At 47.2% G+C, this 27,225-nt stretch overlaps 1 protein-coding gene across 1 annotated transcript in view; it reads left to right on the forward strand.

The window, feature by feature from the left end:
* CACNA1I (calcium voltage-gated channel subunit alpha1 I) overlaps positions 1-27,225 on the forward strand; it is a gene marked incomplete at both ends in the record, with an annotated part of 155,942 nt that overhangs the window by 108,446 nt on the left and 20,271 nt on the right. The window contains 16 exons of the mRNA XM_080353845.1: positions 4,036-4,342; positions 5,717-6,120; positions 14,150-14,301; positions 14,925-15,110; positions 15,743-15,860; positions 16,337-16,492; positions 16,938-17,028; positions 19,424-19,623; positions 20,752-21,174; positions 22,338-22,438; positions 22,708-22,831; positions 23,615-23,683; positions 24,620-24,804; positions 25,141-25,267; positions 26,370-26,495; positions 26,977-27,066. Coding sequence (XP_080209971.1) covers positions 4,036-4,342; positions 5,717-6,120; positions 14,150-14,301; positions 14,925-15,110; positions 15,743-15,860; positions 16,337-16,492; positions 16,938-17,028; positions 19,424-19,623; positions 20,752-21,174; positions 22,338-22,438; positions 22,708-22,831; positions 23,615-23,683; positions 24,620-24,804; positions 25,141-25,267; positions 26,370-26,495; positions 26,977-27,066 — 2,859 coding nt within the window. The remainder of the gene's footprint in view (positions 1-4,035; positions 4,343-5,716; positions 6,121-14,149; positions 14,302-14,924; positions 15,111-15,742; positions 15,861-16,336; positions 16,493-16,937; positions 17,029-19,423; positions 19,624-20,751; positions 21,175-22,337; positions 22,439-22,707; positions 22,832-23,614; positions 23,684-24,619; positions 24,805-25,140; positions 25,268-26,369; positions 26,496-26,976; positions 27,067-27,225) is intronic.

Below are 27,225 nucleotides of genomic sequence, written 5' to 3' on the forward strand. Positions count from 1 at the left end.
TCAATTAAACACTCTATGTGAGATTTTACTGTGGAGTGTCATTGACATTTCTAGACACTCCCTCCTCATTTGCAGGTGCCCTGTAGGTTTATTTCCATGAAACACAGGAGCACATGAACCTCAGCTTACTCTGGGGACTGCTCAGAACAGAGGAGCCATATGCTAGATGGGGCATTTCCTTTACCTTTGGTGGAGTTACACCAAGAAAGCATTTAGCCTTTCTGTTACCTTCTTTGCATGTCTAATGCATCTTTTGCAGCACACAGCTACACCACAGTGTGAACTTGCTTTCACTTGTTTTCATTTTCCCTCTGAGTCTTCTTACAGAAATAATGATCCCTCTTCAAGTCCCATGAAGCAAAGTCCTTGAAGCCTTTATTCTTCCCTCCTTCTCCATGCTTGAAATGCCTAGGTTTCTAAGCAGGGTTGCTCTGAAAGTCGAGTTCAAGCCCTGACTTTTTGCTTTTCCATCTAAGTCCTTGCCTAGGCTCAAACTTTCTCTTCTGGGACTGGATCTCTGCAGCCTCTTCTTTAGAGCTGTGCTTTCATCCATGACTCCTTCTCTCACAGAGATATCTTCAAACACCTACACAAGGGCATTACCTGCTACTGCTCATCTGGCAGGAAGAAGGCTCCACCACCTGGATATATTCCCAGCATGGTTGGGACTCAGATTTAGGGTAGCCTTGCAGAACGACCCGGTAAAAGCATTTTATGTATTCATCAAATTGTAAATAGCTTCCCCCTCTGCTGGAGATCAGGGAGGTGATGTGAAGAAAGGACTGCTTTCACCTCTTGAGTCGGTGTTTCATTCAGGTCTTCCTGCTTGAAGTCCAGTAATTTCTTTGTCACCTCTCCAGCTACTTGGCCACTGGTGTGGCTTCTGGACTAGAGAAAGCTCTTCTGAACTCCTAGGCTGGTATCCACCTTGCAGCACTCAGTGGCCTCCTTGAAGTGCTCTGTGCTTACATATGTGGGCTGCAGAAGACAAGCTGGATATCCAGGCATAAGCAATAAAAATAATGGGCAAGCAAGTCAGCATCTCCAGCACTAGTCAGATTTTATTAGATATCGCAGAGACAGGAATCGAACCTTGGGCTGGACAAGGCCAGTATCTGCTTAACTAGAGTACAGCTTAGCCTCAGGGCTGGATGGGACTTCTGTGTTGGGGTTCAGAATCAATAGTCTCTTTCTGCCTCTACTGGACGCTTGCTTTGACTCCACAACAGACACTTTTGGTCTCCTCGCTCAGCTGGCTGAGATGGATCACTCAATTACAAGCCATCTGGGACCCTTCCTGTCCTGCTGTCTGGGAGGCACTGTCAAGCGTGGCAGAGCCTTTGAGTTTATGCACTTGCCTGTCGTCTTAAGGATTAAACAAGCTCATTTGTTTTGTGTTTGATGTTCCTAGCTAAGGGGTTTAAGGATTGGGGATTAGTTGTCATATCCACTCCTCTCACTCCTCCCCTTTTTGGTCATTTGGTGGGAGATCACAGCAAATAGTGCCTGTAAGGACAGGGCTTGGTGATGTGAAACCTCAACCCCACTCCAGATCCAACCCCAGGCTTACAGGCTGCTGAGGGCAGCTTGTTGCCCCCAGCTCCTCTGTATGTAGCCTAGAGAGAAGGTGTTGCAAGTCTTAATCGCTTGTTGTTTGTGGAGTTGTTGAAAGTTGCAAAGTGTATTGGGCAGTGTCACAATTAGCATTCCAAAAACGAGTGCACAGCTGGCATCCAGCTCCCAACCCTGCCTCACTCAGGGCAAGCTGAGAGAGCTAGCAGAATGGGCAAGATTGTGCAAGTGTCGTGTGGCGCTGAGGGGGAGGAGGGCAGGAGAGTGCATCAGAGAAGAGTTTGGATTCCCAGTCATACTTTCATCAGTAAAAACATGCAAGATATCATGGACTAGGGAAAACCATAGGGGAAGGTGAAAGAATCCATACAGGACATCGTTTTAATTTTCAAGGCCACACGCGGAAGCTAAAGGGAAAATAGAATGAAATATGAGCAGGAGGAGAGGGAAGAGAAGGGTTCAGTGATGAAGGGAAACAGAATTAGAGCAGCTTTGAAGGGTGCTGAGAGGAGGAGTACAAAAAAAATATAAACCCTTTATTTTGCAATGGTTTATTGTCCTTATGTGGAATCTGTTTGGGAAGGGCTTCATGTTTCAAAGGCTTATTCAGATGCTAGTAGAGACATCTCTCCTTTGAAGTACTGAGAGCCACTGTAATGAGCCTCCAGACAGAGCTGTTGGGCACCTGTGTGTAAGAGAAAGAGACAACCAAGGGGTCATGCTGGTGGAGGAGTGGCAAGGGTGTGAACGAAGGGGAAGGCTGCTTGGATAGGTAGAACAAGCTGGGGTACTTGCTGAAAGAACCTCTGCCTTTTCCACACACGAGGGTTAGGGTCAGGTTATCACCACCTTTGCTTGCTGGAAGGGCTATGTGGAGGACACATGTGTGAAGATAAAGGCAGGACTGGATCCAGCTCTGTGTCAGAGCTGTTTGCTTGGAAAGAAGAGACAGGGAAGTGAGATTGAGTCCCGTGTGGTTTTGTACAGGAGGAAGATGGTACGAGGACATCCCTTAGCAGAGATGCTCCCTGGTGCAGGGGAGGCAGAAATCTTGAGCTGGTGCTTCCTCTGCTCCCTGGGGCTGCCCTGCAAGGTCCTTTTCAGAACAGAGCAGATGTGTGGTCCTTCTTCAGAGATCAGAGACTGCGTTTTATCAAGGCTGGATCACCACTTACAGCTCTACGGGGAGTAGGCGCCAATCCAGGCATCATAGCTTTTGAGAAGGATTTTGAATGTAGTTATCAGCACTTTAATGTAAGAAATTCTCATCACATTGAAACCCAGGTTTTATTCTAAGTGTAATGAGTAGATCTCCTAGTGGAGATTCATCTGTAATTCCATAATATTTGACACTGAGAGTGAGATTTTTACCTCCAGATCTCTCAGCACCAAGAAATATTTGCTCTGTTTTACAGATAGGAAAACTGAGGCAAAGGAGGCTTAAAGGGAACATACAAAGGTGTAAAATAAGCCTGGTAGACTTTTTGGCTTCCATATGGAGAAGTGTTTTGTTTTGTTTTGTTTCTAAGAAATTGGGGGAGTGAGGTATGGTTGTTTTTGTATTCAAAATGGAAATCCTACCTAGACTAGAGGACAAGTAAAATAAGAGCTAAGATAATATGTCTAGTATCAGAAGAATCAGAAGAACAGAAAATGAGCAGGAAAGCACTGTTTTACCAGACTGTTTAGTGTCCTGCTCAAAGTAATTAGTTTTTGTAAACTCCGCTTTGATTTCAAGAGCCCATTCCTTTCAGCAAAGTGCCATCTCCCTCTATGGTGAATTTAGGTGTAAATGGTAGAAATAAATAAAATGCTCTGAGAATGCAGACATGTCCTCCAAGAGCTGAAAACCATAAATGACAGTACAAAAAAGCAAGCAGAGGAGAAAACAACCAAACTACCAAACTAGTCGTCTGTCTCCCACCTTCTGCTCAACACAAAGGAGATGGAAAGAAAAAGTCCGTTTTTCATCAAAACCTTTGCAAGCAGCTTCTAAATGACATACTAAAGGTCCAAAGCCTGCCAAAAGAGCTAAAAGTAGGGCTTGTGTTTCCTGAATTTCAGTTCAGAACTCTAAATTCTGCATGGAAATGACATTGAACGAGTTCTCAAAACAAAGCTGATCCAGGCCTGGCTTGCTCTGAAATCTCACCTCCCTACACAGATTGGTTCCCATTCCTCTGTCTGCCTCCTGTCACTTTCCCTGGTAAAATACTGTAGCAGGTTGCCCAGAGAGGTGGTAGATGCCCCATCCCTGGAGACATTCAAGGCCGGGCTCGATGGGGCTCTGAGCAACCTGATCTAGTTGAAGATGTCCCTGCTCATTGCAGGGGGCTTGGGCTGGATGATCTTTGAAGGTCCCTTCCAACCCAAACTATTCTTTGATTCTTCTTTTTCATTCCCCCTCCCACATGTTCTTCCTCATGCTGACACTGATTGTTCCTGCTTCTTCTTTGCTACTAGGTGGGCTCCTTCTTCATGATTAACCTGTGCCTGGTGGTCATCGCCACGCAGTTCTCTGAGACCAAGCAGCGAGAGCACCAGCTGATGCAGGAGCAGAGGGCCCGGTACCTCTCCTCCAGCACTGTCGCCAGCTACATGGAGCCAGGAGACTGCTATGAGGAGATCTTCCAATACATCTGCCACATCGTGCGCAAAGCCAAACGCCGCACCCTCGGGCTGTACAACAGCATACAGAGCCGGCGCCAGGGCCACGTGGAGCCGAGTGATGCCAAGCTAGGCATGAACAGGAAAAAACAGAGGCACTACAGTAAGGATTGTGTGGGTGAAGCTGGAAAGGCTCATAGTGGAAATGTGAGACTAACTGGGAGCATCTCCATGTGCCAGCTTGCTGAAGGGCCTGTGCCTACAAAACACAGCATTAGAATTAACATTGGCCATTGAACATAGGCCGGTGGCTGCCAGCCAGGTGGGGATGACCAGCAAGAGTGGGAATGAAACAGGGGTCACCAGAAGGAAACATGGGAAACCTAGGTCTGAAACCCAGAGACCATAATGGGTTAACATTAAAAGCACTGGCTGAGGTTTGTTCAGAGGCTCTGGTATAGGAGTTTGGGAGAGAGAAGTACCCGAGGGGACATGATGGAGGAGGGCTAAGGATTTGACTTGGTGACACAGCAGGTCCCTCAGAGCTCTTCTCCAAAACTGAGTTGCTGTGGGACCTCAAGAGAGGCAAAGGGAGTAGAATTGCAGTAGGATGTCTCCTGAACCAAGGGAACAATACTGAAGAAGTCAGTTTGATATGTAAGGGCAATGGAGACAATTTCTCTTGATGAGGCCACATGCTGCTGTGTAAAATTAGACATGAGATACCATTTAAATTGGATTCCTGGCCTGAAAAGTGCTGTAAAAATGGCTTTACAGAGCTAGTGTTAACTGTCTGACCATGCCTTTCCTGAGTTATGTTCCCATTAACAAGCAAAAAGGCAGATTTTTCTTCAGCTGGTCTTACATATGCAGTCTTTCATTTTCTTTACTTGCTGGGAAAAAAGCAGGCTTCATGCACTGTGTTAATGAATTAATTGCTTAATTCCCCCAGTGTCCATTTGATCTTTCAGGCCCAGCTGGAGGATTGAGGAACATGAACTTAGTTTTCTCGCTGAAATCAGGGGGTCTGTTCTGATTCAGAGCACACAGACTATCGGGAAGAAGTATTCTTGCACTATCTTTTCTGGCTTCCTGAGATGCTTTGCTAATGTAGCTTCCCTAATTTAGAGAGTTCAGCTCAGCATGTGGGTTCTTGGACCCCACTTGTAGCAGTTCAGACCAAAAGCAGCCCTCGTGATCGTTTTTCCCTCAGTTCCTACTTAACACAAGCTACTGAGTCTCAAGCTGTGATTCCTGCATCATACAAAACAGTTCTTCCTCTGATGGACGTGAACCCCCATTGAGCCCAATCACTGGCAGCTGAACAGTACCGTGCCTTTTGGTGACACAGTCAGTGTAAAGCCTCCAACAGCAATGGCTTTTATTGCTGCCCTTGAGATGATGTGTCAGTGTTTAATCATCTTTACAGCTAAAAAGCCCAGTTACCCTCTCTAAATGACCAAAAGCCAAACAGGTGCCCAGTTTCGATGTCTTTTTCAAAGCCTTCTCCTTTAAGTGTGATTATTTATCTCCCCAGGGCTTTGCCAGCAGCACAACTCTCTTGACTGCCCTTCTCAGGGCTTGGTTCAGCCCATTGCTATGACAGCAACCTCTGATCCCACCAACTGCCCCCGATGCCATAGGGGGGAGCACGAAGCATCCCGAAGGCTCTCTGTCCTGGATAGCGCTGACTCAGACCAGGAGGATGGAGGAGCCAGCGAAGAGGAGGGAGAGGGCAGCAGAGAGGACCAGGGTGTCTCAGCGCTGGAGAAGGAGGAGGAGGAGGTAGAAGAAGATGGATGGCTGAAGCTCTGCAGCGACATGTGGAGAGAAGTGAGGGTCAAGCTTCGAGGGATTGTGGACAGCAAGTACTTCAACCGTGGGATCATGATCGCAATCCTGGTGAACACTATCAGCATGGGCATCGAGCACCATGAGCAGGTAAGGCATCTCAGGGCACAGGGTGGACAATGGGAACTGGTGAGTCTTGCTCAAGGTTATGGCCTTGCTAAGCAGCTGACACGATTTGGTAGAGACAGAGACTGAGCAATCTGGACCCCAGGCCACAGCACAGATGGTCGCAGCACAGCTTTGGAGAAAGCCTCCGGATCTTGCAGGGTCTTTTCTTCCTATCCCTGCACTTAATCAGTTTCACTGTCTCCATGTATTTTCCTCTCACCTCCTTTCAATCCTTCTTTTTTCCTCCTCCCTTTACACTTTTATCCCTCTGCTTTTCTTCTTTACTCTGTCTTCTCTTTCCATCTGCTTCTCTCTCCTTCACCCTTCTTTCTTCCATCTTCCTCATCTCTCTCTCTTGTTTCTCTCTTCATTAGCTTACTGAATCCTTAGTCTATTTGGTTAATTTAATGTGCCCTCCGGGGATGTCACAGGCACTTCACCAGCATCTCAATTCAAATCCATCAGCTTGCTAGCCTTTCCAGCTTAATTAAGAGATGCCTGAGCACAGTCTGTCTATATATGAAGGCTGGGAAAGGCATTACCTCCCACCCTCAGTCACTTTGGGGGCTCAGATGGCTTGAGCCTTTCCTTTGCCCTGACAGCAGGAAGTGATAGGTCAGACATAGACAGCAGGTGTGGGCACAGGTTTCACTTTCACGCCAGTAGTTTGCAGGCAGTTCTGAGTCAGCAGTGTACTTCATCCTAATGACAGGCTTGTGAGATGGAGAAGGAGAAGGATTTTGTGCTCTCATTTTATAGCTGGGAAACAGAGGCTGTGTCTACTTTGTAATGTGCAGAGCCTGCTTCAGAGGGTGTTAAGCACACCCATGGCCTTGCATCTGCAGTGCTGGCTGGTAGCTCTGCTGCACTTTGCGTTAAAGGAGTCCGTGCTGTACACCAGTGTCTCAGATCTATGTCCCCAGTCTGAATGTGACCATGATTCTGCTCCATGTGTCTGCCCAGATCACAAAAATAAGATATCGCTCCACTACTGAGATGTTGACTGCATGGAAGCTTTGGAGCCAAGGTGAAGTCTAGTCCTGAACACAGTCTAAGGTAGCAGAGACAGGCAGTGAGTCTGGTTCAAGCAAGGCACTCAGATTTGTCCTGTGCTGTGTCAGGACAGAGGTATCTTGAGACCCAGAGTATCTTAAATTCCATGTTTGAGGCAACCGAGTGTCAGAGCCAGTATTTGAAACCCCAGATATCTGGATCCCACCCACGTACCAAGCAGTAGGCCATTTTTCAAAGCCCAGCTAGTTTCTGATACAAGGATGGGAAACCTTAATTTGATCCCAGAATGCAAAACTGCACTGGATGCTTCCATACCAGAAAAATACCGGCAGGAGCTCAGAGGAGAGGAGAATGAAGAAGAGGCTGGAGGGGTTGACTCATGAAAATAGATAAAAGAGAACGATGTATTTATCACGTAGCAGAGAGATGACTAAGGGTTGAAACCCAGGACAATATGAAAACTGCCCACTGATGTTTTAAAGATGTGAGCAGCAAGCAGGGAGAGCCATTGTTCATTTTGGTTTATTGGAGACAGCATGAATTAAGAGTTTAACAGAACATTTGAGCTAGGGGTAGAGAATACAGTCTCATGTCCTGGCTATTGTGTGTGCAGATTTAAGGCCTTCTAGGCCGCCTCTGCCGTGTTTGCACAGCCCACAGCAGAGCGGGATCTGCCTACAGCCTTGGGGTTTCTAGTAGCAGGTTATTAATGACACATTCTTAAAGTTATGCTATCACGTTTTATCTGTAAGTAGCTAGGAAAAGCTTATGACCCTGCCTGCTGTTTCTACTAGAAAGAGATGTCAGCCAAATTCATCATAATTGAAAAATGTGGTGCAGCCTGTTTATTTAAAATGGGTATACTGAATCCTGTTTTTCTGGCACAAGAAGATTAAAATATTCAGACCATACCATGAATTCCAGGTCATTTTTAGTCAGTAGTTAACTCAAAAGCACACAGGCATTTGCTCTCTTTCAGTTTTCCTCAAGCCATGCTATCAGTACATCTCAGACTGGTGCTTCATCATCCCAGAAACACAAATTTTCACGGAACGATATCCAGTAAAACCCCTCTGCCCATAGAGATCTGTGATTTGCAGGGTGATGCCATTCTATGACTGAAGTAGCTTCTGTTGCTTCAGCTGCTTCATCATTTGAATGTCTCCTGGCTGAGAGCTAATGCATATAGAGACCTATCAACCTTTTATTTTTCTGTTGCATGGGAGATAACAACCCCAGCCACGCTCTGAAGACATATCTGGCTGGACAAGAGGATGTGTGAAGGTGTCACAGGTTTGAGCAGTCCTGGGAGCAGCTCATGGCATGTCTGTCAGCTCCTTGCTGCTCCACTTGTTTGCAGGTGAACTGCCCCACTGACCAAAGCACCCACCAGCCACCAGGTTAAGAGCTGAGAGAGACTGCAAGAGCCAGGCACAAGGTTCAGGTTCAGGAGCACAGCAACCTGGAGGACAGAATCCATGTGCAAGTCTTCGATTCCTGAACCTTGACCAACACACAGAAGAAAAAAAAATTATCTGTTTGTTGCAATTCAGGGGTTTAAAATTCATGGTATTTTTCTGTCAGGAGACTTAACCTCAGCAACTCAAACCACTTTACTCAGACCCAACTCACCTTGGAATTTGGCTTTGTTTATTTTATCCATCCAGTCCCTTGTCCTGTCCTGTTTGTGTCACCAGTGCAGCTTCCCATCTCCTTATACATTTTTTATGAGGGAAATCAACTCATTTCGGGACAAACTGCGCTTCTATGAGTCATTTTTAATCCTTAAGCTTATCTCAAGTTATCACTTGTAAATAGATAAGTTTATTCAAATCCATCAGTGTGCATTATACCATGTAATATCCTCAGTATTAGGCCTTCAGATATTGCTGGAACATTGCACAAGCCAAAATCCATCATTTTAAGCTTTGTCGTGCTTGAAATAGTTTTTGCAGTCCTTCAGAATTGCATCTACTTGGAAGTGCCTATTTTTAAAATTCAGTCTAGAAAATCAAGATATCAGATGCTTGTAGCTGTCCAGGAGGATCCTTTAAAGAGGCTTACTTTTTCTTTAATATTCACAGAGGATCTGGTGCTGCTCGCTTTTCTCCCTTATTCAGCATGAGGATGAAAGGCTGGTCCCAGCTGAATGTTCCAGGCTGCCTTTCTCATGCTTCTTAAATGGCCTGTTGGACTCAAGCTTGTTTGCCATTAGTAGCTAGTGAAACAATTGCTGAGTAAATTGGTTCATCTTCTTCAGTATCTACTTACGGTGTTCCTTCATACATCAGATCAGTCCTTTATGAGGTTTGTCTTGTGTGGATCAGGAGACAATCCGTTGTTTCCTAGCTAGACGCACCCTGTGGATCAGTACCTTTATATATTTTAGCCTGCGTGATTTCCCTTTATACCAGCATTTATTGCATCCACAAGTTCATATTTTACATTTATTGCTTCTCTTTTTACTATTTGCTGTTTGTCAGAAATATTCAGCAAACGTCCAAGCCAGCTCATCAGACTGACATTTAGTAAATGATGGAACAGTCTCCCTGGGGTGGTAGATGAAACCACATCACTTCAGTCTTGCAAAACTAGGGTATAACAAAACATCACGAAATCCTGCATTGGTTATGGGGTGGTGATTAGAGTAAGTAAAAGCTAGTTGGTATGGTCGATTTCTGTTACTCTTCTGATTATTGTCAAGGGACTTTGAAATGGTGAGTAAAAGTGGGCAGGCTGAAGAGACATCTGTGTGGAATATTTCTCTTTCATGTTCTCGGAGGCAGTGATGTGCAGGTATGGTTTGGTAGGCCTGACCTGCATAGATCTCATTAATTAGTTTCTAGACAGTTGCCAATTTACTTCTGGGTAGGAGTAACTGCTCCTGCAGGGGCTTCATGGTGATCTGCATATTTTTAACCTTTCTTATAATGCAGGGGTTTCTAGCTGCTGTCAGATATTGGACTAATTATGTTTTCAGCCTAATCTGAGATAAGAATTCCAATGTTAGCTAGTAAGGCACTGAAAAGGAGCAAAAAGCTGAGCAGCTGCCCTCTGTTGCCCTGGGTCTAGTTTCTGATCACTGTGCATGAGCCCTGAAGTAGACCTGGATCATACGCTTCACTCTCAGTATCTGATCTACACTGGTAGAGATGAAGGACTTACTGCTATGAAGATCTGAATTAGGTAGTTTCATGGGTTTGGAAAGAGATCCATACCCAGAGCAGGTGAACCAGGCTGGTTAAAACAAAGGCTCTGGGCTCAGTCTGCCCTTTGGGATCTCTCTCCCCTTCAAGTCACCCTCCTCACCCCAATACTCAGCTCCCACAGTTTTGTTGAAGTCTGGTGGTAATGGATCTGTCCTGTCTTGGCAATCTGAACAGACTTTTCTTGTGGGGAGATTTCTGGTGTTCTCTGGTTTTGCTTGAACAAAAATAGCCTTGAATTCAGGCCTTTCTTTGTGGACACGTCAATTTACAGTTTTTAGCTAAATCTGGGTGGCCTGGGAGTAGGAATTCTTGCTAATGCTTTTGGTGATAAATGCCTGAGTGCTCTGTGGGAGCCTGGGGAGCTCTCACAACTGTGAGGTGACACATCCATTGTGTTGGGGACCCTGTGTGTCAATAGGGAAAAAAAGGGAGAACCAGTTTTTCCCTGTTCACTTGCCCCCTTCATCAAGTTCACACTTCTCTGGCCAGAGAGAGTCCCCCACACCAGCCATGTCCCAGCCACTGGCCTTGTCCGCTGTCACTCATGGCCACGCTGCCAGGGGTGTGTGGGCATCCCCACCTTGCAGCCTCAGCTCCCAGCTGTTGGCTCTTTGTTTGCGCTCTGAGTTGTCTGTATCTCCAGAAGTGTCTGCAGTGCAGGATCTGCCTTTAGCCAGTGGGTCTGCCTCTCCAGCTGACTCCTCTTTTTTTCTTCTTTCCTACTGCATTTTTAAAAATCTCTCCTTCTCTACTTCTTGTGGGTGCTGGTGAATTGATTTTACGGTGTTTTTTTCAGCTTTGCTTTTTGATTCCTCTTTCTCTGCCTTTCTCTCTGTTTATCCCTCCTTCCTTTCTCTGTTCAGCCTTTCTTGCCCTTCTCTCTAGGAACCATGCTTTGCTGGGACTGATTGATGGCCCATTAGAAAAAGATTAACAGGTGGAGGCTTGAGTAGAGAAACAGATGTCAGGGAGGGAAGGAGAGACGGGGGAACAGGTGACCTTTTCCACAAGCGAGATGCTAGCATGGCTTTTCAAACATCAATTGCTCCCTACGACAGCAGAAGAGAGAACGTGTGGACAGCAGAGAGGAGGATAATCCACCATCATAGCCTGTCGCTTTTTTACATTGCTCATTCTCACTGACATAATCATTTATTTCAGGCTGAAAGTGGCATCTCTGTTTAGCATATGGGCCTCATGTTCCTGGCAAGTGTCATTACTGCCCGGCTCTCTGTGAAGTGATCTTCAGCTCTCCCTTCCCATGTACACTTGCTTGTTCTTTCTCTCTCTTTGCTCTCATCTCCCCTCCTTTCCTCCGCATTTTCAGGGTGGTTTTGTTATTCAAATGTAATTATGGATGGAAATCGAGCCATCTCCTCTTTTTTGATTTTTAAAGACATGGAGTATTTCAATAAAAAACTGCAATGAGGAGTGCAAGAAATTAGCAAAGAGTGTGGAAAACCACAGATGTGAGGAGCAGTTTCCAGCCTATTTACTCACCTGGGAGGATCTGGGCACCTGGAGATCCCAGAGCAGGCGTTAAAGCAGCCCCCAGCTTCAGAGGGAGAATTGGACCCAGAACTGCATTCCTTCCTCACTTCTACTTTCACCAGCTGAAAAAGTAGCAGGCTCAGACGGCACAAAGTCTGCCCTTCAGAAAAAGAGCAATTTTGCAGTCCTCAGGAAAAGACCATGCCTCCCCTTCCTAGTGGGCATTAATACTGAGTTCATGGATAAAAATATTGGCTCTGACCTGCAGGGACTCACTTTTGCTTCTGCAGTGCCAGGAGTACTTGTCCTCTCTTGTCCCAGACAACAAACTTTTACAGTTTTCTTGTTCCTACCCATTTTATGTGATGCTTAAGAGAGTGTCCTGGTGGCCAGGCATAGCTCAGACTAATGTGATGGAAGAGGGGAGTCTTCAGCCACCTTTTTGCCATGGTTATCCAAATAATGAGAACAGTACAGCCCGCTACCACAGAGCCTGGGTCACACTCACCTTGAAGGCTTGGAGCTGGGGCTCAGTGGTGCTGCAAAAGGTTAAGCATCAAATATGTAACCTTGTCTGAGGTGTGACATACCTGCCCCAAGGTAAACATGGCACTTTGGGCCAGAGGAGCCCTGAACAAGTCCTTTGGAGCTGCCATGCCTTGTCCTTCCACTTGGGCAGGTGGCACACCTTCATCTGGAGCAGGTTCCCACCACCTGTTGCTGCTTGAGGGTGATGGCCAAAAGCATGCTAATGCCAAGTAAATTGCCCTAGCAGTCTCATGTGGTCTGAAGGCCATAGGTTGTCTAGTCTGGCCCCAAATGCAACTCATAATACTGGGAAGAAGTTTTTCTCTCACTTTGGGAATGTTATTTACCTTGCCATTGCCCTGGTAATCTCCCTGGGCTATGTGTGTGTGTGTGTCTGAGTATGTGCAAACATGAACAGGTTGTGCATGTGTTGTCCCTCAGGCATCTGACTTGTTCAAGACCTCAGCCCTTGCTGTTTGGCCTGGTGCAGTCGGAGTCCCTGGGCGAGAAGTCCTTTGAGAGATGAGTCCGTCCCAAATCCAGTGCAGGGAATGCCTCTATTTCACAGGGGATGGCAAGATCCTGGCATCCCTCATCAATGACATCAACGCAGCCTCTGTCTCCCTCTGAAGCAACGTTTCATCATTCCTGAGGCAATGGTCTAGACCCTTTCCTGACCTTGTCAGAGAAGTCTCCAAGGCTGCACACACTGAAGAAAAAGTCATTAATTCAGAAAACAAAACAAGGAGTAATTTAATTTGCTCAGACTTGTTCCACTGATGAAATCATTAAAACAGGTTTCCTCATATGCACAAACACATTGGTCTTTGCTGGAGAAGGCTATATCACAGGGGCTGAAAGATGTGTCAGAGATTTAACTGAAAATAAATGCCTGAAGCAGGGTCAGGTTGCCGGTTTTTATTTTTCTTTCCTTTCAACACAGTAATTTTGTGTCATCCCTGGAGGTTTTCACCTTCTACATTTGCCTTTGTCCTCTTGCTGTCCAGTTTTCTCTCTTCCTCACCTTGTCCTGCTCTTTCTCTTCTATAGAGATAGCTGTTAGCACTATGCCCCCTCCTCACTGTTGTCTCGTTCATCCAGTCTGATATTCTCTTGGGCAATTACTGAGACCACTCTGAGGACAGAGGCATGACAAAAGACTGCTGGAGCAAGACCAGAAAACTAATGCATACCAAGGATTTGGTGGGGAGCAGGGGAGAGAAAAATGAGGAAGGGAAAAAATAGAGGGGAATGGGGCAGAGAAGTGCAGTGAGCTTTAGAGCATGATGGGGAACTGTTTTCCTATCATTCACATGTTTTCAGAATTAAAGCAAAAATTGTGCCAGCTACCTGTGGAAACCTCAGAGGAAAAAATCCTTGAAGAAAGAGGTTGACTACAGATCACACACTTTTGCCCTGCTTCAAAAAATACTCAAATTCTTTGCACAAAGTCAAACAGCCTTTAACCAGGGTACCAGGGCATGGAGGGGGGATGTAGAAGACACTTAGTCAGCCTTGGCTGCATGAATGGCTGTGGGGCTCCTGACCACCTCTAGTAAAATACTTTGTTTGGGACATAAGCAATGATGAAGTCAGTAAATGTGCAAAGGAACAGGAATGGCAGTGGCTCTATCCAGTTCCACTCTAATCTCACCCATGGGAGCTTCGCAGCTCCCTGCAAAGCCTGTCCTCTATGAATGATGGCACTTTATTTCCCATAATTTCAGGGATCTTTCAGTTCTGACTCTCTGAATTTGCCTTCTCCCCAGCCAGAGGAATTGACCAATATCTTGGAGATCAGCAATGTTGTCTTTACAAGCATGTTTGCCCTGGAGATGATCCTGAAACTTGCTGCTTTTGGCCTCTTTGATTACCTCCGCAACCCCTACAACATCTTTGACAGTATCATCGTCATCATCAGGTGACAAGGGCCGTGGGGAGCAACTGAAATATACATAGGCAAGAGTACCACAGAGCCTGCACATTTTCATGTGCCTTTTAAAAAAGGATTTAGCAGCCATACTGGGAGGAGCTGAGATGATGCATAAGGCCAAGGACTGGGGGACCAAAATGTCTTTTCCCAACACTCGGTGACCCTAGGCAAGCTGCACAGAATTTCTGACCCTCAGTTCTCTCTTCTGCAGAATGGAGGCAATTGCAGTTGCCTTGTAAGCCCATAACAAATATCAGCTGTGAAATATTTTAAAACTGCACAAATTAAAGATACTACAAAAGTTAACTGGGTGATAGAAAAACTTGTCCTGCTGGAATTTAATGCTGCAATTCTTTCCTCATTCTTGCAACATGCAGTGCCATGTTAGCATTCTTAAGGTAGAAATGCAGCTTTCTACACATAAGTATAAGCCTATAATATATAATTCTAATTATATCTTGCCGAAACAGATTTTCTCTCTGACCCCTTTATACTTGCTGCCAATGCAGAGGTGAAAACTTGGATTAGCATTGCTATTCCTCTTTCTCTTCTGTTTGTTCACTTGTCTTTCATTTTGACCCTTGTACTCCCTGTGCGTCTCTGGGATTTAGCATCTGGGAGATCATCGGCCAGTCGGATGGGGGCCTCTCTGTGCTGAGGACTTTCCGTCTCCTGCGGGTGCTCAAGCTGGTGCGTTTCATGCCCGCGCTGCGCCGCCAGCTTGTGGTACTGATGAAGACGATGGACAATGTAGCCACCTTCTGCATGCTTCTCATGCTTTTCATCTTTATATTCAGGTGAGGAGGCTGTTAGTTGCTCTGACAGGGGCACTGCATGGCTGACATGGACAGCAACTTCAGAGCACGATTGCATGACTTGTCTTGCCGATTGCTCTAGGCTCAAGCAGCACTGACAAATGTTTATTTGTTCATAAGGACTGGGGTTACTGCTGCCCTAAACTGGGTTAAGCAGCTGAAGATTTGGCCTGGACAGGGTGGAGAAATACTGCCACCAAATGTGAATGTTGAGCATAATGTCCCATTGCAGAATAGGTGAAGCCTCTTGATAGTCAAGACTGGCTGCAGGAACAGTTCAGTCTGAGGGCGGACTCTGGCAGAAGGGTGGCAGGAAGCAACCAAGAAAGTCTGTAAGTGCATCCTGCAGATGCAGTGGTAGGGCAATGAAAAATGAGAGCAAACAAGAATGATGGAAAGAGTAGATCTGAAGGACAGGTTGGAGGGAATACATGGGCCCTGAGGCAGTACAGATGGAAAGCAAAGGGTCCTAGTGGTCTGGCTGTGTTTTTCTACCCCTCTGTCCTATGGTGTTAAGTTGGATTGTTGGGAGGAAAAGAGAACGACTCTGATGAGCTCATTGTAGTGGCAGAGTTATTTATACTTAACACCATCTCCACTTCTTGTCCAAACAGCATCTTGGGAATGCACATCTTTGGTTGCAAGTTCAGCCTCAGGACAGACACAGGAGATACAGTTCCTGACCGGAAGAATTTTGACTCGCTGCTGTGGGCCATTGTCACCGTCTTCCAGGTGAGCCAACTTTGCTCTCTGTGGGTGGGCCAGGACAATGTGAAGAGGATCAGGAGATGCTTTTTCTCATGGCAGAGCATTGCATACACTCCTGACAGCACAAAAGGCCACACAAAAGGCTCTGGCATGTGATGTTTGGAGGAAGAACGATTTTGTGTTGTAACTAAACAACTGGTGTATCTCAGACAGGGGCACTCCTTCCTTCCCAAGAGACAGTTTGCAAAAGTCACTCCTGTTGTGGCAACTCGCATCTTTACTGCCATCACCTCAGCACATGACTGCCCTTATGGTTGCTCTTGTTTCTTCTTGCTCAGCTAACATTACCAGGACAGTCCCACAACTGGACAGTGACAGTGGGTTGTGGGGAAGTTAAGAGGCCTGATGTGGTCCTGATAGGTATCTTTTCACTGTTCTTTTCTGAGAATCACCTTTATTTTATTCCTTCATGTTTATGTGGCCTCTTCTTCTGGTTGCAGATCCTAACCCAGGAGGACTGGAATGTTGTGCTCTATAATGGCATGGCCTCCACCTCGCCTTGGGCATCCCTCTACTTTGTGGCTCTCATGACATTCGGCAATTATGTGCTCTTCAATCTGCTGGTGGCCATTCTCGTGGAGGGGTTCCAGGCTGAGGTGAGTTGCCACTGAGGCCTCATCAAGAGGAGGAATAGAGGTGCTAAAAAGTGGACTTTTGAGGTTACTGGGATGGAGCACTCCCAAAGTATCACACATCTGTCATTTCCCTTGTCAAGTTCAGGGTGCGCTTCTTAATGAACAAACAAACAAACCCAAACCAAAAACCAGCAGTGATAATCCTTGCAAGGAAAGAGACAAGCCCTCTGGAAGGGATTTCCTGATTTCCATCCTGTGCAACAGACCCTACCCTAATAGGGTGAGTCCTTTGCCCCTCCGAAAGCAAGAACTCAGTATGTCAGCAATCCCAGGTGACACAAGGCTAACTCCAGTGATCACAGTGATGCCTGGCTGCCAAGGAGGATTTTACAGTTGTTCCAGCAACGAAAGACAATAACAAATTGTCTTTTTATGGGTTCCCAACTTCTAAATTTTTGTGTTCCAGGGTGATGCTAATCGGTCATACTCAGATGAAGATCAGAGTTCGTCAAACATGGAGGAGTTAGATCAGTTCCAAGATGTCCAAGAAGGCTCAGGTACAATAGCTCAAACAACCTCATTTGCTTATCTCTTATTGCTGTTTAGTGAGAAATCTAAAAGCAGATTCTCCAGAAAATGCACTCCCATCTCCAAGAACTTACTGGTTTTCATTTAAACTTCATGCTAGTTTGTGGTGTTATCTGTGGAAAAAGCAGAGTTGCATCAGCATCCTGAAGAATGTGATAGCTAAGGGGAGCAGTTATTGAATGACCTACAGAAAGGCAACTAGGAGTGAGAAGTGAGACTGCTCTGCTCAGTTTCAGAGGCTCCATTTCAGGAACACCTTGTCCAAATCTGGGATCTGCATTTGGATAGGGGATACCAACACATTAAAATGTGTTCGGACAAATCTGGAAGTCTTGCCTCATAGTGAGAGGCTAATGAAGCTTAGAGAAACCAGAGAAGTGACTTGAACACACACTCTGTAAGTGCTGACCATAAGGAGAGATTTCTGATGGTAGATGGCTCTTTAATTGAGCAGAAAAAAAGCATAATGAGACTGTAAAGGTTGGAAGCCAAAGCTAGACAAATTCAGACTGAAAAAAGCCACATATTTTTAAGGTAAGATATTTAACTCTTGCAACAGTCTGCCTACAAACTGCCGGGTAAGCTCTTCACCCCTCAAAGTCTTTCCTTGAAGACTGCAAGTCTTTCTACAAGAGGTATTATACTTCAGACAGGACTTGGTGGCAGGGAGCAGCAGGAGTAGCTTGCTCCACAATGGATGGTGAACTGAAAAGCTGAGAGGAAGGGACAGCCAGGCGGGAGGGCAGGGACAACACCAACAAAAGCACAGCACTTGCACAAGCCAAGCAGAGCAGGTCTGCTCTCATGAGCCAGGGTCAGCCAATGGTTCAATGATGGCCAGGCAAGTCCACGGTGGTGAGGCAGGTCTGAGGCCAAGCACAGAAGTCCAGTCAGCACAAGATAAGGATCAGCAAGGTGCACGCACAGGCACAAGAATACTCACAGAGTAACCCAGACACAGACTACAGGTCCGAGTTTAAATGCAGCTCTCACAGCAAGGAGCAATGGCTCCAGTGTTGGCTTGCCGCAGCTCTTTCTTGCAACTCAGCTGTTTTCAAAGCAGTCTGATCCTGGGCTACAGGACTGCACCATATCAGAGTTTACCTTGAATGCAGGCAGCCAGACCCCTTGGAAGGCAGATGGAGAAGAGGCTATGGAGCCTGTTGGTGTACTCATGGCTGTGAGGCTGCATGCAAGAGAAGATATGTGACCTTCATTATGCGATAGGTCAAAAAACCCTGATTGTTCCATTCATTTCAGGCATTAAAATCCAGTACTCCATCCATCTTGACAGATGCTGGTGGTCATCCACAGCATCTAATATAGCCCTCAAAGGTGCTCTGGATCTTCTAGGTCAATGATCAGTCATTTGAAAAGGCCCAGTGTAGTAGGATAGGCTGGGATGAAGAGTATGATTGCAGGAATTTAAAGGTGACTCCAATACATGGGTGGCTGCAGGTTTCCCCACATCTTCATCAGTGTCTCAGGCTAACTGCTTTAAATACCACAGCTGGTGGTATTTCGTTGGACTTGAAAATGCAGGTGTTTGTTCCTGGCACACAGAAGCACACTCTCCTCCTCTTGCTGCCAGGGTTTGGCTCCTTGTTCTGCTCACCTGTCTGGCCCCAAGGAGAGCTGCCCTCATTTTTGGGCACTGAGGAGGACACTTCGAAGTCTCCCCAGCTTGCACTGCTTTTGTCACAGCACCCTCAATCAGAAGGAATAGGTGTTGATTTACACCTCCAATACTGTGTTCAGTTCTGGGCCCCTAACTATAGGAAAGACATCAAGGTACTAGAGGGAGTGCAGAGAAGGGCAATGAAGCTGGTGAGGGGTCTGGAGCACAATTCTGATGAGGAGAGGCTGAGGGAACTGAGGCTGTTCAGCCTGGAGAAAAGGAGGCTGAGGGGAGGCCTTATTGCTGTCTACAACTACCTGAAAGGAGGTTGTAGCATGAAGGGGGTTGGTCTCTTCTCCCAAGTAGCAAGTGACAGGACGAGAGGAAATGGCCTCAGGTTGCACCAAGGAAGGTCCAGATTGGATATTAGGAACAAGTTCTTCACGGAGAGGGTTGTCAAGCAGTGGAACAGGCTGCCTAGGGAAGTGGCTGAGTACCCATCCCTGGAGGTGTTTAAAAGGCGCATAGATGAGGTTCTTAGGGACATGGCTTAGTGGTAGATTTAGGTTATGGTTGAACTCGATGATAATAAGGGACTCTTCCAACTTAAATGAATCTATGATTCTAAACAGCTAATATTCTGTTAGCTGCTGCTAACATGCTTAAATAACTTAGACATTGCAACAGTCACTGGATAGTGAGGAACCCACCTTCCTCTTTTCTCTTTCTTCTTCTTCCTGTATCAGATCCCAAGCTCTGCGCAATTCCTGTGACACCTAATGGACACTTGGACCCATCCTTGCCCTCCACCCCACCAGTGGCTGCTGGGGGCGTCACAAACTCTTCGCGCAACTCCCTGCAGCCTGACCAGATCCGTGTTGCTGTTGGTTCCCGGAAGAGCAGCGTGATGTCCCTGGGGAGAATGACCTGTGACCAGCGGTCGTTGGTGAGTGAGTGAGTGAGCAGACATGTGTGTTGTCCCCTTCTTTTGAAGTCCAGGAACTCTGTTGTCTATCTGCCACCATGTGGGGATTGCTGTGGAGGATTGAACTGCTGCTGTAGGCTTCTAAGACAAGCGCATTGCCTGTCTTTAGGAAGCCAGGTCATTTATCTAAATTTCCAGATTATTCACGTCTATTTCCAGTTTAATCGAGTGTGGGATTCAGCTTCTCGTGAGAGAGTAGGGACACCAAGGAGACAGAGTGTCCCTCTTAGAGTGAACCATGTTTTGTCCCCTTGCTCTTTCCTTGTTTTCCTAGAGCACAGGACACAAAATAATGCCTGGAGCGAGTTAAGAGCATAGGAATCTTCTTGATGCCAGAGTTCCGTAACAGATGGGTTTTCTGGAAGATTTTGTAACGATAGAGAAATCTTGACTTGGAGCTCCCCATAGCAGGTTCTGCGGCCCCTTAGCACTTATTCAAGCACTACTGGCTCTCCAGCCAACTCATGTCAGACCTGTCCACCTTGTAACATCAGCTGCTGGGGTTTCTATCCACTGACACACACAGCTTGCGGGGGGTGAATTGGTGCTCAAAGGGTTCATGCCCCTGAAATTTCTGAACAGGGAGAGCTGGCAGCCACATACTACATGATAAGTTGCTGATGTGGTTAGACTAGACTGTAACCAACAAGCCTGTTTCTCTCATTTCTTCCTTTTACTAAGACTGTACTCAAAGATTGTGTGTCAGGTTATCCATCACCCTGCACCTTGTGTTATCTTTTACCCCAGGGTAGCATAAAAAGCTGCCAATCAGATTGTTGGAGAGCTTTATTCTTGCTCTGTGATGGTGTAAATAACATCAGGCACCTGGCCTTTGGCTTTATTATTTACCTTCCCTGTAAGTACCTTGCACACAGATGGTGCTATAAAGTAATGGCAGCCAACACCATTGCTAACTCATTATCAGTTTATTGTCAGATTTACAGAGATTGCTGCTAAATTCCCACCGTGCAACTTCCTCAATGGCTGAAAAAAAATGACAACTTCCTGGCTAAGGGAGAAACCTGTGATCTGAAATTGGATCGCATCCTCCCTCCTTGTGCCCTGAGTCCCTGTCCCGCTCTCTTACAGTCCAGCTCCCGCAGTTCCCACTACGGTGCCTGGGGCCGCAGTGGGCCCTGGAGCAGCCGCCGCTCCAGCTGGAACAGCCTGGCCCGGGGACACAGCCTAAAGCACAAACCTCCCTCTGCCGAGCACGAATCCCTCCTGTCTGGAGAAAGGCACGGGACTGGGACAGCGGATGGGGAGCCGGATGGGACAGGAAGGGTGTTGCATCACCGCCGGACGCTCTCCCTGGACAACAAAGGCTCCTGTGACCTGCTGGAGTTGGCCTCGGTCCCGTCTGGCCACAGAGTGTCTCGTAAGCTGGGAGCAGCGTCTGGGGCCGGTGAGCATCAAGACTGCAATGGCAAAATGCCCAGTATTGCCAAGGAGATCTTCCCAAAGATGGACAACCGCAAGGAACGGGGAGAGGATGATGAAGAGATAGATTATGTGAGTACTTGTTGGAAGGAATGTGGGGTTATACTGCAGTGCTGTGAGAAACCCCAAATCCATCCTGAAGTTTCAGTCTCCCTGCCACGTGGATGGGAGAGCTTGCAAAGGTGCTTTAAGTACAACTGAAGGACAACATTGAACACAGATGGGACCTTCTAGGCCCAGACAAGCTCCAACCACATTGTCAGGCTGCCTGCAAGGCAGTTGTACAGGTGGATGGTTGGTGGAAAGCAGATGTGAGGCACGTGCACAGTCATTCAGGGGCTGTTATTTTGGAGCAGTGCAGCCTGCGATTTCTCCAGGCTGGGGAAGGTCAGGTTGTGTGAGCAGTGAGAGCTTTGCAAGAGGAACATCAGCAGATCAGAGCAGGAGGCATAGGCATGAGAGACAAGGCAAGTGAGTTTTGCAGTGCCAGGCTGGGAGACTGCAATGCAGGTTCTGTTGCAGTGCTAGTCAGTAGCTCCTTGTTCTAACATTGCTCTGCTCCAGGCTCCCTCCATGACCGTGGGCCACCCTGGGATATTGTCATGGCAAGGGACACCAGTATCAGTGATAGGAAAGCTGCTGGCACAGTTTTGGCCAGACCTCTTAATTCTCTGTGCTCATACTTAACCTTGCTCTGCCCAAGGCACGGATACCTACTGAACTCTTTTGCAGGTTCCGCCTGTGAGCAGATCAAAGGGTGGAAAAAGTAGACAGAGGGTCCATAGAAATGTGAACTGACATACATGCTGTATGAAATTAAATCACCTCTGAGCCCAAGTGCCAACAGAAGGCCTTCCTGTCCTGGCCTCTCGTTTAGCTGAGGTAGTGAGAAAACTCTGTCCTTATGTAACAAAACCACTCCAACAGCTCTGAGAAGGCATCATGGACAACATCTTACTCTAGAAAGGTGACCAGCAGTTTTATTTGTAATGATCTGGGGAGGAAACAAGATGCCAAGATTCAAACAGGCTGTAGCAAAGCAACTCCTACCTCCTTTACAGTGGCTTGTTGCTCTTTGAGTCCATTTCCTCTTTCAGAGGCTTAAAGAAAGGCAGGTAGTGCACCTGAGGAACTTCAGGTAGTGGCGTTTTGGGGTCAGATGTGACAGGAAGAGTGTCTCTCACAGGCAAGTGGGAAGGTAACCAGTGGCATTTGCTTCTGCTCCATCCCTACAGAGCCTGTGCTTTCGCATCCGGAAGATGATGGAAGTTTATAAACCAGACTGGTGTGAGTTACGGGAAGACTGGTCCATATATCTCTTCTCTCCACAAAACAGGTTTGTGTGTTTTTTGCCACGAGAAGGTTGAGAAAATGGGACAGGTTCTGTTGCAGTGCTAGTCAGTAGCTCCTTGTTCTAACATTGCTCTGCTCCAGGCTCCCTGCATGACCGTGGGCCACCCTGGGATATTGCCATGGCAAGAGACACCAGTATCAGTGATAGGAAAGCTGCTGGCACAGTTTTGGCCAGACCTCTTAATTCTCTGTGCTCATACTTCTTAACCTTGCTCTGCCCAAGGCACGGATACCTACTGAACTCTCTTGCAGGTTCCGCCTCCTCTGCCAAACCGTCATTGCTCACAAACTCTTTGACTATGTTGTGCTGGCCTTCATCTTCCTGAACTGCATCACCATTGCTCTAGAGAGACCACAGATTGAACACAGAAGCACGGTGAGCACCATTTCCTCCCATTTGCTTTTTGGCACAACCTCTGACAGAGGTTCGTATGTGCTCCTGACACTGGTATGTCCTCTGGAAGAACTTGAGCACCAAACACAAACTTCCACTCGTCTATTCAAATGCCCAAGTATTAGTAAGTCACACAGAGTGTGCTTCCCCTGCAGGGTCTTACAATGGGGCAACCTGCTTTATAATAGTGATCCTAATTCCTTCCCTCTTGAAGAGCAAGAGAGTCCCCCAGGCACCTGCAGTTAAGAAATGATGGGCAAAAGGGACAGTGACTGGGAACTAAAAGATAGAAGTAACTTCCATTCTGTAGAAATGGCATATAATCACTCACGCATGGTGCTTTTGAGCTGTCTTGGAGATGGCTCAAGCTGGCAAGTGAAATGGCTTTATCTGCATGTCTGCCTTAGCTAACCTCCAGGCTCTATTGCACTTACACACAATCTAGTGCTTGGTGCTCAGTAACACTTTGGAAAGGAGTCCCAGGTCAGCACAGCAGGTCAGGACTGAGCAGCATGGGCAGAACAGGGTAGAAAGCACCCTGAAAGCAGGTTTGCAGAATGCAAGGCAAATCCCATCCACTGTGCTCTTGCAGAGTTGCAGAGGATCCTGGCCCAGCTGTGGCCCAGGGCTGAGCCAAGGTGTGGGAGCTAAAAGCTGCCCAGCACTGACCTTTGCCAAAGGCACTTCTCTTGTTTCCCCAGCTTTCAGGTCAAGAAGTCAATATACATTTAAGGCCTTTTACTATTTTTTTTTTTTTTTTCCTAGGAGAGAATCTTTCTCACTGTGTCCAACTACATTTTCACAGCAATTTTTGTAGCTGAAATGACACTGAAGGTAAGTTACTGTGGAGATGAACAGCTCAGAGCCTTTTCCATTGTCAGGAACAACATGCTTCATGTTTGCTTATCACCCTTCTAAAATCTCTCCCTCTTTTTGTTGTGCCACTCCTTCCCCCTACCTTGGTAAAGGCAGATACTGCCTAGGATTGAGTCTCCTCTTGTCATGCTTGTGGGGGGTTGTTTATCCAAGGCTTTAAATCCAAAGGGATCTTAACATCTGGCAGGAATAGCTGGCCTCCAGGTATGGATTTTGTAATAATGTCAAATGTCCATTTCGTTCCTCCTAGACGAAGAATGGGGGAAACAACAGCAATATGAATAATGTGCTCTTAGTTGAGATAGTTATTTAATAGCTGAGTACTTTATGACAATAGGAAAATCTTGTGATTGGGAAAGAGTTCCAAAACTGGGTGAAGACAGTCTCAGAGATGGCTGCCTGAATTTCAACCCCCTAAAATTCATACCCAAATTATGGCCATGATTTGCTCTCCCTAAGGCCACTGATGTCTGTAGCACCTGCTGGTATTGAGAATTGCTGAGAATAGAACCACTCTCTTAGGAGCCAAAGTATGGGATTTAGTGCCTGATTTACTTCCCAGGTGATGTCTGGACTGGGAGACTTGCCCTAGGTCTGTAGTATGGCAGGGAAAGGCTTTCTGTTTGGTCCCTACAGTGCTGTTGCTCAGGGAGGCAGAGGAATGGTGAGAAGACACAATGGCCATGTTATTTCTGGAGTTACGTGCCACCACTTTCCCCAAAGACATTTTCCATCATAGACTTCCAGGTAAAAGGAAAAGATGATGAGATGATATGCCAGTGTCACATGGAGTTGATAATTGTCCCCCATCCTTGCGCTCTCACCACAGCTGCCCTCTACCAGGCAATATGGAGAGGAGCCATTTAACCCCCTCTCTTCTCCCCTCTTTTGCAGGTGGTCTCTCTAGGCCTGTATTTTGGGGATCAGGCTTACCTCCGCAGCAGCTGGAACATCTTGGATGGCTTCTTGGTCTTCGTGTCTCTTATTGACATCGTGGTCTCAGTGGCCTCTGCTGGTGGTGCCAAAATCCTGGGGGTGTTGCGGGTTCTCCGGCTGCTGCGCACCTTACGTCCCCTCCGGTCAGAGCCCCACTGAGCCCTGCTTGTCTCCCCCTTCCCACCACCTCCCCGTGGAAGGGTCCCAGAGTCAGATCATGCTGTGCCAGGCAAAGTGTGGTCTGACAAGCCATGAGCCACAGGGAGGTTCCCTTTAGCCATACGGCTCTGGCCCTGGATATACCTCATCAGACAGCCAACCCGTGGGAGAGAAGAGGCGTTTTGGTTGTAGGGAAGTGATCCCCACTGATGGGTCACTGCACAGGGCGAGTGGATGTCCACTGCTGCTGAAAATGCTTAGCTTAGGGCAAACATCCCTGCCCTGTTCCTCTGTCACCCCTCCCCTTCCTTCCCTTCCAGAGTCATCAGCCGAGCTCCTGGCCTGAAGCTGGTGGTGGAGACACTCATTTCTTCCCTCAAGCCCATAGGAAATATTGTCCTCATCTGTTGTGCTTTCTTCATCATCTTTGGCATCCTGGGTGTGCAGGTAGAGTTGTTACTGCCCATCAAACAGCCCCCATGCCTCAAGCCCTACTGTGGGCATCTGTACCCCCAGGTACAGGCACAGAGAGCTGAGCAGAGCGGGAGGGACAGGCAAGCCAGGAAACCTTCTGCAGCCGCCCTCTTCCATGAGCTGTCTCGCACCATAATGTCCCTGCAACCTTTGGCAAAGACAGCGAGGTGCTCAGTGAATGCAGATGTCAATGGATGTGCAAGACGGGAATTAACACTTGCACCTGGCAGGAGCTTGATCAGGGTTTGGGTCAGTGTTACAGGGAGAACCAAAGGCTGGCATAGCACAGGGCTTGCTGGACACATCCATGGCACACCACAAGAGCAAGCAGCTCAGTGCCTGCTTGCATGAACCCTGCCTCCAGTCAGCTCTGTTTCTCCTCCTCACTCTGAGTCCTAAATCCACCCACAACCTTCTTTTATTTTTTTATTTAATCCTCTTTATTTTCGGCTGTTGCATTGCAGAGGAGCAAGGATGTGGGCGTTACTTCCATCTCGGGGAATGTGCTATACTTAGTCTGCTCTGATGCATCTGTACAAATGCACAAACCAGTCCCTTCCATATGGGGAGAGGAGCCCTGGGCAGAAGAGCTAAAGCCATGCAGTGCAGCTTTGCGAAAAAAAGCATCTGAGAAGCAGGGGATGTTTTTTCTGGTTCTTTACTCTCAGATGAGATCTTTTCCCATCAGCTCTCTCAGTAACTGGGAAGCAGGGAGGGGAGATTACTCTTGGGGTTTGAATAGATCTTTTTTTTTTTCCTTTTGGGTCGGTGGCTCTAATTGCACCCAAAAAGGCAGCCCTATAGGCTGTCATATGGTAAGGGCTTACGGTCACCGCTGGCCTGGGACAGTTGAGCAGGCTGCAAAGCCAGGTGTGGGTTTACAAGGGTAGCCCTGGCTCTTTAGCAACGTTTGAGCCTGTGCTCTACATCACATTGGTGGTCCTCTCTACCTGTCATGCTCCACCTGGCTTGCAGCCCTGCAGCCCACCCCCTATCTTGGGAGCTTCTGCATATCCCAGGGACCATGGGGAACCCTGCAGGGAAAGGGGCTGATGGGTTCATTCCCTTTCTGCAGCTCTTCAAGGGCAAGTTCTACCACTGCCTGGGAGTTGACATCAGGAACATCACCAACCGGTCTGACTGCATGGCTGCCAACTACAAGTGGGTGCACCACAAGTATAACTTCGATAACCTGGGACAAGTGAGTGTGCCCTGTCTCTGATGGGAACCCAGCATGGGGTTTGTGTCCTCCTATACGTACCCCTCCCAGGGCACAGATGCAATGCCTGGAAAGCCTGGTCCCTGGGCTAGGAGGGGTGGTTGTTTGGCATGGGTATCACTGCAGAAGATGTGTCACTAGTGGGTTGGTATCAGGATGATCCTTACAGGTTGATGGGGGAAGGAAAAGAGGTGGCAGCAGAGAGTTTGTTTTTCTTTTTTCTCCTGCTGTGAAGCAGATGTTCTTCACAACCTCTTTCCTCTGGTGGATCTGGCTGCACATGGCTTGCTGCCCTCCTTCCCATTCCCCCACGGGGGAAGGAGCAGGTTTTGATGCGTGTAGAGACACAGGCAGGAAGAGTATTTCGATGTTGTGTGTTTTAGAGCATAAACCCATTATTTGTTTTTTTTCCCAGACTGCCAGATGCACCTGCTCCACATCTGCTTTGCTTTGTATGTTGCAGGCTCTGATGTCCCTCTTTGTTCTGGCTTCCAAGGATGGCTGGGTCAATATCATGTATAATGGACTGGATGCTGTGGCTGTTGACCAGCAGGTATGAAGATTCCCTTGTGAAAGGACATTTATCACTTTCCTCAGGCTAGTAAGGCAGAAGCATGTTTAAATGTCCTGCTTCAGACACCTCCCTCAAACGAAGAGTCCCTTCCAGTGCCCTTCTGAATCCTTTGCCCACCTAGTTTCAGGGAGTCAAGAG

Source organism: Nesoenas mayeri (assembly GCF_963082525.1).
Source record: "Nesoenas mayeri genome assembly, chromosome: 1".
Classification (NCBI taxonomy): domain Eukaryota; kingdom Metazoa; phylum Chordata; class Aves; order Columbiformes; family Columbidae; genus Nesoenas; species Nesoenas mayeri.